Below are 12,715 nucleotides of genomic sequence, written 5' to 3' on the forward strand. Positions count from 1 at the left end.
CCATCCCAATAATAAGCAGTTAGCGGTGGTCCTGAGGTGGTACCTTTCCACTAACGGATGGAGTAGAAGAGGCTACAGTAAGAAATTGTACACTTATACAGCAGTGCTTGAAACTTTGTGAACCCTTTAGAGTTTTCTATATATCTGCATAAATATGGCCTAAAACATCATCAGATTTTCACACAAGTCCTAAAATATGATCAAGAGAACCCAATTAAACAAACGAGACAAAAAATATTAGATTTGTTCATTTATTCATTGAGGAAAACGATCCAATTTTACATATCTATGAGCAGTTAAAGTACCTCTAGTGAACCTCTAGGATTAGTAGTTCATTTGAAGGAGAAATTCGATTCGCTGTATTGGATCACTTTCCTCAATGAATAAATGACCAAGTGTAATATTTTCGTCTCATTTGTTTAATTGGGTTCTTCATCATCTTTTAGGACTTGTGTGAAAAACCTAACAATGTTTTAGGTTATATTTATGTAGATATATAGAGAATGCTGTATGTAGCTGTACCTGAAATAAATAAATAAATAAATAAATAAATAGGCTAATCAGTGTGAGTACAAGGTAGGTTTATCTAATAAATTGGAGAATATTAGTGTGGATTATATACATATGACAAAAATTAGATGAAGGAAACACAATTCTCATAATCACTTCTTTGACATTGAAGTCACTCCCATCAGGCCATGCAGTACAGCCTTATAGAGCAGTAGATGAGCCACAGTTAATGGTCTGAGAGGGCACACATCTGTCTGAGGTTAACAGTTTTTTGTCCGATGTCCCGCACAGTGACAGATATGGCTGCCCAGTTTGGCTCACTTGCCCATGACAGCTCCGGCCAAGGTGACGATGTTCTGGGCCTGCTTTAACGACGGCATGTCAATCATGCTGCCACGGAAGGTGAACGCACCCTAGAGAGAACAAAGCGCAACACCGGGTGGGGGGGAAAAAAAGAAAACATATTTTTAACTCTCACGTCATATACACACGTAACAGTCACTGCACTAGTTAATTTTTTTATAAAGTTAACTTTCTAATAATCATATGCAGCAACTGTAATTACATCAAATCTGCTCTATTTATTCAGCAATATGCTACTAAGAAGAACGTTTAGATACAGTATTGTGTGACAAGATTTTTATTAGCTGCTTGGGAAAAACGAAGCCAAAACACAAAGAACGTGTTCCTGACAGCCGCATGAATTATTGCTGGTAGTCTTTTTATTTGATTGTTAAATGCCTTTCTTCACTTTACTACTGCACAGTGCCAACTATTTCGCTCGGCCAACATCCGCTTCTAAGAGAAAGAAGCCTTTACTACACACGGCTTGCTTGTAGCGTCGAATTTTACTTTTCTGTAAAGTGCAATGTACGGAATTTTAATATTGGCAAGGCTTTAGATTAAAATACCAAGTGACAGAAAAAATCCTCGACCACAGGAGGGTGTTTTATAGGTCAAAGAACAAGCGTTAAAACAGGAAAGCAGAAATGTATGGCATAACGGAGGCGGACGAGAGCTGAACGGGAAGAAATAGCATGTGACGTCCCTGAGGCTAGTCTTAGTCGAAGAATTACTGGCAGCTAAATTCAGGCAGATTGTCCAACACCAACACACCACTGTGTACAAAGCACCAGACTCGGTGAGGCAGCAAATTAGAGATGATAATATTTCATCAATTTTATTTGCTTAAATAGCAAAGAACTGTGGTCATATTTATTATTCAAGCTTAAACTCTCTCAGCTACATAGCAGTGCAAGGTGCAGTGCAGGATGCAAGAGGGTGGTGGAGGGTAATAGAGGAGATCATGCTGATGCAATGATGTTACCTTTCCTAGCTTCTGGTGCTCCTCAAAAGCAGCGATTAACTCGGTGGCCCAATTAACTCTGTCTGGACTGGGTGAGAATTCCTCTTGAACAGCCTTGATTTGGTTTGGGTGGATGACTTGCTTCCCTTGAGAAAAATACCAGAGGTATGGGAAATAGTTCACCATTAATACATAGTATTAATTAAAATATATATATAATCACGCTAAATCAAACCTGCTTCCTTTTTTATCCTGAAAACGAGCAAATACAAATCCCAAATCTAAACACCTGGACCTTGTACTGTAAAACTGCAAAACAACTGCGAATACACACTTCACATGTGCAATTCAATACATCTGCAGTTCATATTAACATTTTATAACAACCGATAATAGTCCAAGAAATAACTGAAGTAAGAGTAAGACAATCCTAGGCCCCTGAAATGAGATGGTGCGAAGGCTGCACAGTATAAAAACGCACATGGGTCGAGCAAAGCCTGGGCTGGAAGCATAACGGGCTTTGTTGTGCTCGAATGTGGAAAGTCGGCTTTCCCAAGGCAACAGCAGTGGGCACAGCACACACCATCTCCTCTTATTCTGGCATGGCAGCCTGGCCAGGCTTGAATTTGAGCGACACAGCAGGCAGAGAGGATGCTATGAATCATGGGTGTCATCCTGATTTTCGCCCTGTGCCCCGCTGAACTCTGAAACTTTACTGCACGCTTAGTTACACTTCAATCTGAGCTGGCCTCTGTCAGCCTCTGCTTTTTATTACAGAGCTATGGGCATGAAACACACGCACGCAAGCACGCACACACACACACACACACAAATAGGGTACATACAGTTCTGTGAGAAGTGTGCAAACAAACACACACACACACACACACACACACACACACACACACACACACACACACACAGAGAGACAGACGTAAGGGACTGCCATGCAGAAAAGCTCAGATTTACAGTTAATGGCCAGATAGCTCTACGAGACAATGGAGAATGATCATGAAATCACAAAATCCTTTACATGACGTGAGACAGCCATTTGCTCATGGCTTTATAGACAAAAACAAGGTCTCTGTGTATATCCAAAATATACATACATGTTCTAGACTACTCCTGTTTCCACTGATCAGGAGCTAAATGAGGTAAATGATGCATTCATGTACATAACATTACAGAGCAGAACTTACCAGCAAAGCAAGGCACAGACAGTTAGGTAGACAGGCAGACAGACAGGTAAACAAACAAACAAACAAACAAACAAGCCAATAAATAAACGAATGCTTAGAGGACATGACCGTCCACACGGCTGTAAGTGGAATCATGCGATTTACGATATGTTGAGCTCCAAACAACAGAACGTAGCACAGAAGAAAAGCATTATTTCCATCTGCTAACATTACCGACAAAGCATATATTTCCATATGTAATGCATTTCAGCTTCACAATAAAACATAAGACTGACTTTACTGGGCTTTAATATATTAACACACTCCAGCATTAGTCATGTTTGAATATTTCTGCCATGCAGACGGAGCGTTCTGCAGTCGGTTTTGCTCATCTTCTGCGGAGGTTAATGAATTATGCACATGACTAATAGCTGGGTACTATTAAATAATAATAATAATAATAATAATAATAATAATAATAATAATAATAATAATGACAGTGAGACTTGCAGTTTAAAACAAACAAAACAAAGCAGTTTGTCTCAGGTGTTTCCTGCTATTGGGTTAGGGTTAGTGTAGATGGAGGACTAAGTGTGTGTACTATCTCTCTGTTCCCAGAGGAGCCGGCCTGTTGGATCAACAGCCTAAAGAGGAGGCTCAGGGCCCGTGCCTGCGACGCCCATCCCAGAAAAGGCTGGCAGGGGGTAGTTCCCTCACATCAACAAAATATGCCCCCTTCCCTCTAGTGCCACCTGTTCAGGAGCTGTCTGCTCTGAGCCAGCTAATGACAGCGCCAGCAAAAGGGGCGTGTCAGGCATCCTTACCGCGCTGCTATTGGCTGGCCGCATTGCATCATTTATGCCCCCTGAAGCCAGCAAACCAATCATACAGTGCCATCTGGAAAGGTCCGTCTCATTGGCGTGTTGTGGTTTAGCACAGAGCCCTCTGTTTGGCAAGGTTCAAAGTACAACATGTTGGCAGCTTAAATTGTATTTTTTTATTTTTTTTATTATTTTTTTAGGATGATCTGAATTGTGTGGTCACAGTTTGTTTATTTTTATTTTGCGACAGAATATCAGTAATGAGGTGACGGGTTTCCTTGTATATTAGACGTGGACTGTTTGCCAACCTGCCGATACATTTAAACTCGATGATGACACAAAACATGCGTGCAGACTGTAGCGCATCACAGAACATCGCCGCGAGAAGAGCGTTTAGCAACAAAACAAGTATCATGAACGATCACGTGATTCCAGGCAAAACTATTCGCACCCACCTGAATGGAATTATGATTATGAGACTCGGGCAATATAACCCAACATGATGATCAAACGACGTCAGAATAGAGGATTTAGACCACACCGTTTCGACAGATTCAAGTATATATATAACTGAACATATAATATGCAATTTTAATATTAGACTGACCAGGATATGTACTTTGAACACAATGCTCTGAACGACAATTATTTTACTGAATAAAGTGTTCAGACGACATTAAGAATATGGAATTCAAAAAGAAATAAATAGCCTGTTTGTGTGTTCGATTTCCCACATGCACACCCAGACCATGTAAACCATCTTCTCCTTACCAAGTGGAAAACGGGTCTCTGTGGAACTCCGTGGCTAGTTCAGACAATGCATGTGTGTGTGTGTGTGTGTTTAATGGGCCTTCATCATATTCCAACCTACCTGCAGATATAGACACACCGGTGAATGGAAAGCTGCTCGGATTGCTGCGCTGCATGCTTAATCTCCCCCAGCGATTAGTCGAATTATACCCGAGCCAAAATCTGTGGCTTTCGAATGCGTGTATTCTTGTGCAACAAATTATGAAATATAAAAATAAATACCTTTACTTCAACCACTAATGTTTTATGGTGTTTTGAGGTTTAAAAGACTTCTGAGCAGTTTTATTGGTTTAATCATGTGCACACACCAGTAATGAATAACAGCTTTAAACCACATGCAACCACATTTGCTGGATATTTAATATGTCGTCATTGCACAACAGAAATTTGGAAGTGGTGAAAAGAGGGAGGAAAGGAAAGAAAAAGAAAAAAGGAAAGGGAGGAAGTGGGATGAATAAGAAGCACGAGAATGCTGCAAGACAAAAGGCCTAGTGCTCTGGAGGAATGGCAGTGTTGCTGTAAACAGAGATGTGCAGGGGGAACAGTGTGTGTTCTGCAAACAGCCATTACATATTCATTAGCGCAGGCTCTGAGGAGGGCTGCCTGGCCTCCTGTGGCCAGTTACCCACTCACCGGGACTACACACACTCGCGTTGCCTGGCTACAAACCCACACAGTGCTAAGCTGTGAACATACGGCCAAGCTCAAGCTACATGCAGACAAATGCACACACGCACTCACTTACATGCAATAAAGGATATGCACAAATGAGCAGAACACAGGCATGCACCCACACACGTACAAAATGCCTAACCAAATCATATTAAAAAAAATAAAAAAAATCTGTCTTTTTATCCTTTCTGGCTTGCAAACGACAAGCAGTTGATTTATTAAAAAAAAAAAATACTTCATTACTTAATGAAATTATTTGTGTTATGAAACATAAAAATGAATCTTAGCACAAAAGCACAAACTAGGTGTAAAAAAAAAAAAAGAAGAAAAAAAAAGACAACACACAAAAAACTGATGCTCGGCTTCAAAGCAGCATTCTGAAGAATTCATATAAACACTAAGGAGCTGAAGCTCCAGTGAAAAGGAAAGAGAAAGAGAATAGGAGAGAGAGACATAGAGAGAGAGAGAGAGAGAGAGAGAGAGGAGACGTTTACATGAGCGAGTCAAAGGTTTGACGCCATGAAAGAACAAGCACAGATACGTGAGAATAGGTGAGTGAGGGCACCTGTTCGGCCTGTAGCGCTGTAGCACACTGCAAACATTCTTTACTTACACATGCTTTTATTTCTTTATTACACAACCATCGAGTATAGTAAAGAGGAGCAGAAGGGTGAGTTGGGGAGGAGTACAGAGGAGTTATGAGTATAGTGCATATGAGAACAGATTATTCTGCATTATTGTGTGTGTGTGTGTGTTAGTGTGTGTGTGTTTTGTGAACATCCTACCAGTAAAGCCCATGAGCGCACCCTCTCTGGCCTGCTGCCGCAGTCCTTCTTCATCCTGATAGTCGATATACACAAGGTCGATAGCCTGCAGGCCAAAGGCTTTGGTGGTGACCACCACTTTCTGACGAGCATACAGCAGCTCTCGGGCATCCTTAGTCCTTGTTGCACCTTCAATAGAGGAAATATTGCATACAAATATATTGCTTTAATTGAATTCCCAATTGGAAACTACATACTTAAAACCTGGGAAATGAAAACACCTGAAATATTATGAATAATAATAATAATAATAATAATAATAATAAAGATTACTGGGGACTATTGAGCAGCAGTATAAATGATAAAAGAGGAAAGAATAGAGAAGTGGATTAGATGGCAGACCTATACTGGCACAGAAATCATCAGAGCCGAAGACTACTCCGTCATGATGGAGCCCAACTTTTGGTCCGAGCTGCCGAGCCGCCTCACACACAGCCTGGGACAGACACAGGATACACAAAGAGCTCTGTATATGTATGCGTGTGTGTGTGTGTGTGTGTGTGTGTGTGCGCGTCTTGGCACTCAATCAAGTGAATCAGTCAGATGGCTCAAATCCCTCGCTCGACTCGTTCAATCAATGTCTCTTCTTCCGTTCCTCACATAATAGTTCAGACATGGAAAATGATCAGTTATAAAAAAAAAATAAAAAAAAACCACAACTTGCACACACAACAGATAATTAATGGCCTGACACAGCCATGAGCATAAGGACGGAAAAGCGGCAAAATCTGTGAAGGCCATCCAAGCTGGGACGGAAGACCATCGCTGTGGCGGGGAGCGGAAAGTTTGGAATGCGAGATGATCGTGTCGGGCACGAAGCAGATGGAATTTGAGTCAGGCTTTTGTTGGGTTCCAAATTAATTTCACTTCTCACTGTGACTGTGCAATATTTCCCTGTCTCACCTCGGGGACACAGACTCACCAATATGATCTAAGACGGTGTGTAAAAAGAAAAAAGAAAAGAAAAAAAGGAAAAAAATGATGTGGGGGAAATAGGCTCATCTTTGCGTCCTGAATCTATCAGTGTTGCATGATGCTTATTTATGACTGACTGAATGGAAAGAGTTAAGTTTAAAAAATATATACAGTGAAAAGAAAAAAGAAATCTGGAAACCCCCGCCCCCCAAAAAAAAACCCAAAACAGAACCGTGACACACCCCTGTGCGCAGTGACAGGTTCTTTAATCTGACTGCTTTGTTATCTAAAGTCCTTTCATCTGCACTCTTAGGCCTAATATACCTTAAAATTCAGCAACCCAACAGCAGTCTCCACGAAGGTTACCAAGCGAATGGGTTCCATTAGCATCCGGCCTTTTAAGCGCTGCTGAAATCTGTCAACAAACTGACACACAAACACAGATACACACATATCACACACACATATCACTATTGGGTTCATACATAATGATTAGTACTATGTGCAGGGAATATCAATCATAAAAAGATCACAATCTGGAGGAAAAAAAAACAGCAAAAAAAAAAGAAGAAGAAAAAAAAAGCAAAATGGTTTGTTATTGTAGTGACGGATCCTTTTAATCATGTTCGAACCGATGGCACATTACGTTTGACAGACATCCAATTAAAAAAAAAAAAAAAAACCCTCCTGAATCACAGAAAGTATAAATGTTCTTTTAAAAATAAAATTACTCACTCTTGGGGCTCTGGACAAATGCCTGTTTTGCAAATCTCCCTCAAGACGTACAACATGCTCCGGTAATAAGAGAGAAAACAAAATGCCAAGGGACAAGATTTGAACTGTCTGGGAGAGCATTTCATTTTAGCATTTCTTTCTTTTCCTTCGTCTTTCCTGGGCAGACGAACCTGCGAGATGTACGACAATCAGGGTGTGATGTGGCACTTCTACTAGCCTTTCATTTTTTTTTTTTTTTGCACATTTTCCTGCTAATATTTGAGCTTACCTAAGAAGGCATTAAAATGAAGTTTAGTTCTTTGAAGACCAAAGCATCCCCCCCACCCTTTTTTTTTTTTTTTTATTCCAACAGACCAGTTCACAGCTAGCTGTGCACTGCCAGTGGGGTAGCCCAAATTCCAAAATCTATCATCTGGAAACACACAAAAGCACACTCCGTCAGATATTTTCTTTCAAAGCCAGTTTAAAAAAAAAAAAAAAAAAAAAGGAGACTAGGTGGAAGAGAAAGAGACAGGGAGAAAGGAAGAAAGCTTGAAGCAGAAATGTGTAATTCCCTGTCGTCGCTCTCCATGCTCACTCCCTTTCACACACTGGGAATCCAGGATCAAAATAACCTCAGGTAAGTCTGGGCTATTTTTGCCCCTAAATAACGACAAAAAAAATATATCCAATGAACACTCGGTTTCATTGAGGGATTTTTTTCCCCCTAATGGGGAGAATTTTAATCATCTCCCCATTCAATCTCAGTAGGATAAATCATATCTGAGAGATTTGCATAAATATAAACCATCAAAGCCTTTTCATCTTCAAAGGGGTTTTCAAGACCCAATAAGCTTTGTACTGTAATCATCTGAGGTCACAACCCCGCAGGAGCAACGCTGCTATGCTAACACAGACGGCTTAGCATAATATTTCCCCCTGAATCCTCAGAAAGGACTGCGCTCCCAACGACATGGCGTTCCCTAGCTCCTGCACCCTTCCCACTTTATCGGCCGCCAGTCCCCTAACCCTGCATTTTGGATCCAGGGCCCAGGTCCATCTGCAAGCCAGAAATTGATCCTAAATGAAAATGAAAAGCTTTTGCCCAAGCATTACACGACGTACAGCTTAAGAAGATACCAGGATTGACTGGGCTTTTAGGATGTTGACAAGAGGCAACAAATTAATGGACTTAAATGGTATTACATCGCTGATGTGTATGGAGAGGCAGCTTCTAATCAAAATCCACATGGTGTAGCGTATCTCCAGATTGTCCTGATGACGCTTAACAGGGCTGGCAGTAAGCACGAGAGGAGTAACAGGATCATTAGGACTCCACAGACAACATTATCACACATGTATGTATACGTGTATATAAAAGAAGAACATATGGCAATCATTCTCACGGCTGGATCGAGAAGCCGTCGCAAGGTTAGGATTGACTTTAACAGGGAACATGGCGACCACATCACACACAACACTGGTGCCAAACTTTTTAAGAAAGTGTTGCGGATCAAACGAGTAGCGGACGTCCACGAGCGTCCACTGACGAAGGCACAACCGACATGGTGCTGGCAAACATCGTCCCCTATGTATGTAGACTTCTGAACACCCTTGTAGTATAACGATCCCTAACCCTAACCCGACAAGAGGTTCTAAAATCAAACTGGTGACATTCTCAGGATCCAGCTTTGATTCCTAGATAATTTATTCCCAAATAATTACGTCGATCACTGTGGATGGAGCACTGCGGCATTCAAAAAAAAATGGATCTAGAGCTTAAAGTTTGTTTGATTTTTTTTTTTTTTTAAAAACAACCCCCCAAAATAAGCTAAAAGCCAAAGACTGGAGAAACACCTTGAAAAAGCTACGCTTATTTTACACTAGAGCCATAATAGATGATTTGTTCTTAGACATTTTGATGGGATAGCAGCAAACGCTCAGTTTTACGTTAAACCCGCTTAAGATCTACCGGTGACGGCACTTTTTCTGTCTACGCTCCTTCCCTCTGGAACTCTCTTCCTCTCCAACTTAGGGGAGCTAAGGGACATATATAAAGCTCAACTCGAGACATTTTTTTTTTAAAACTAGAATTTACTTGCTGATGTCTACTTTTATAATTTATTTATTTATTTATTTAAAAAAATTTATCTATTATTTTTTTTTTCGGTGTACTGCTTATTTTGTGTACAGCGCTTTGAGAAGCTGCCTTTAAAGGCGCTCTATAAAAGTTTATTATTAGTAAGTTCGTTTGTAAGCCATAAAATGTCAGCGTTTTAGCACATTAGCCTAAAGACACGAACAAAGAAATGAAACTGTCAGCACCATGCACTGCAGCCTATGAACACTTTAGCCAATAGCAGTCCCCTTGCTACTGAACTGTTGAAATGACATGTTTAAAATTAATTATGCACAGTTAAGTAAGGTGCCAATCCCTAATACATACAATATATATACATACAATATATATATATACATACAATATATATATATATATATATATATATATATATATATATATATATATATATATATATATATATATATATATATATGATTGGTTTTTGAGAAAATAAACAATCGGGTCCAAGTATGCTTGAAGAGGACATTAACCTGTTAGCATCTTCTTCTCACATTATGTGCAATATTCTTTAGAATCATCACTGAAATGTCTCAGACGGGTATGATTATAAAATCTAATTAACTACTGTTCTCTAATTGGTATTCCTAAAGTTACTGTATCTATACAGGTGTTGTCTATATAAATGTCATTTCAATACTGTGTGTGTGTGTGTGTGTGTGTGTGAGTGAGGGGGGGGATTCTTAGGGCCACCAAAAATACTGAGGCCAGCCCTGCTGCTTAACTAATAATACTATTCCCAGGTTGGAAGAGAAAAGAGTCTTTCTAACAGGTCAATGGCTCTATGTGAGCTGACCCTTCGAGTCCTTGTTCAGCCTTTACTCAAAAAAGCAGCCACTCTTCAATAAGAGCTGCATTAGCCCTTCCTTCAGTGGCTGGAAAGTGGAGGGGGCCTGGGATTGGAGAGAAAGCGATCATGGGAGAAGAGAGCCTTGGTGGAAAGAAAAAAAAGAAGAAAAAAAAAAAGGGTGGTGAATGGACAAGTTTTAATTAATTTTCTTCAAAAGAGAGCCAGATTAAATGTTTCCGGCCTGCTAAAGTGCTCATTTCACTGAAGGGGGAAGGTGAGAGAGGGAGAGTAAGAGTGAGACAGAGAGAGAGAGAGAGAGAGAGAGAGAGAGAAGAGACAAGAGGGTTGGGCCTGAAGCTGGACCCTTTCATGAGCGGGTGCACACCCAGTGGCGTGGCGTCTAAAGAATGCACGCGGCACCGAAATTGCGGGAGGATTGTCCTTGGACAAAGGGGTGGGAGTTACGCCTGTTATAGTCCAATAAGCCTTGTCAGTCAAACAAGGAGAGAGAAAGCAAAGAGAAAGGGAAAGCAATGGATTTTCATACAAAGAGAAACAAGTAAGTCCGTCTTTTAGCAACAAATCAGTGTGGTGGTTCCTCTTCTAAGCTAGGTGCAGGGGGGAGAAAAGAAGAAGAAGAAGAAGAAGAAGAAGAAGAAGAAAAAAAAAGAAAAATAAACATTGGAGGGATTTTCAGCCTGAAAGCAGAGGACAGGAGGAGGACAGCCATAACCAGGCTCGAAAGCTTGAAGTCTCAAAGGGGCAGTTAGCAAGTATCTAATGTGACAAAGTCCAGGGGCTGAACGATGGGGGATGAGATATGGACAAAGAGTGAGAAATTTAATACAGCTTCTCTGTGAGTCATCACTATTACGGACTGGACAAGAACGTGAAGAAGCTGAAAAAAAAAAAAAAAAAAGAAAGCGTAATAATAAATAAATAAGTACATAAATAATAATAATAATATAGAAATATAGTCTGTTTATGAAAAAAGCCATTTTCGAAAACTGCAACTGATGAAATTATTAGTGCGTTTAAACAGCTCTTATTTATCCCGAACTGCGAAGCGCCGTGTTAAACCCGCACCGGTATTAGTTTGGGCGTCATCGTTTTAGCGTTACACGATAAGCTGCCGACACACCAACTTTAGTTGTTCATGTTTATACACCGTATCAATATACGCACGTGAAGGGAGAGCAAAGGAGAGAGGGAGAACAACTCCTTTCATGTTTCTCTCATCACTTTCAAAGCAGCAGGCCCATGTCAGGTCGGTGCTACATGATGTCCTCACCATCACAATCTTCTATACCCTGCTGAGACATGAGCAGGGCGCTGGACAAGTATGTGCAGGGCATACATGTGCACATCCGTACGGCTCTTACACACTGCCGCTCTCTCACACAGGATAAGGCATGGAAAAGATGATGAACCTGTTAGAACTGTAACCCAGAGACGGGTTTCGTGTGTGTGTGTGTGTGTGTGTGTGTGTGTGTGTGTGGATGAGGAGGAAACTCCTCTCCACTTCAGCCAGGAACACTTCTGTATCCGTTACATAGTCGAAAACATACAGACTGGACAGCTCGATGCACTCATAACTTTTACAAAGACATTTATAAATAGAATATCAGCTATTCGTTAGTCACGCAGACCTATTTGGCTTTTTTGATCGCCTGACCAAAGTGTTTCAAGAGACTAATCTCGGGTGAGCGAATACGTCTGAAAGGCGGGGAAGAAGAAGAAGAAAAAAAAAAAAGGAACAAGGTGGTGGAGAGAGTGAGAGAAAAACATGAGCACCTGTCAGCAATTAAAACGGTAAGAAACAGAGAGGAGCCCAGGAAATATATGAGCTCTAATTAAAAGCACTAGTTAAAAACTTCCTGCTTCTGGCCTGGACTAGCTGTAGCTGTGAACTCCCTCCACCTCTCTCACACACATTCCCTTCCTCCATCCTCCACCTAGTTAAGACATTGTGACTCCTTTCAGGTCCTTTTGGGAGGCATGCAGAGCATCTGAATGCTGCAGATTTGGGTGAGGT

The 12,715-nt window shown here is 40.8% G+C and overlaps 1 protein-coding gene across 4 annotated transcripts in view; it reads right to left on the reverse strand.

The window, feature by feature from the left end:
• Positions 1 to 564: 564 nt before the first annotated feature.
• The window catches only part of clybl (citrate lyase beta like), a 71,624-nt gene continuing 59,473 nt past the window's right edge, over positions 565 to 12,715 (reverse strand). For 2 of the 4 annotated variants that reach the window (XM_053627726.1, XM_053627727.1), the window contains exons 4-7: positions 7,361 to 7,462; positions 6,464 to 6,557; positions 6,083 to 6,250; positions 1,285 to 1,962 (exon numbers count right to left, since the gene is read on the reverse strand). In XM_053627726.1, coding sequence (XP_053483701.1) covers positions 1,739 to 1,962; positions 6,083 to 6,250; positions 6,464 to 6,557; positions 7,361 to 7,462 — 588 coding nt within the window. In that variant the 3' untranslated portion in view covers positions 1,285 to 1,738. Of the gene's footprint in view, positions 924 to 1,283; positions 1,963 to 6,082; positions 6,251 to 6,463; positions 6,558 to 7,360; positions 7,463 to 12,715 lie in introns of those variants that run through there. The other 2 variants (XM_053627724.1, XM_053627723.1) reach the window with 2 other exon arrangements.

This window comes from Ictalurus furcatus, chromosome 6 (assembly GCF_023375685.1).
Source record: "Ictalurus furcatus strain D&B chromosome 6, Billie_1.0, whole genome shotgun sequence".
Lineage (NCBI taxonomy): Eukaryota > Metazoa > Chordata > Actinopteri > Siluriformes > Ictaluridae > Ictalurus > Ictalurus furcatus.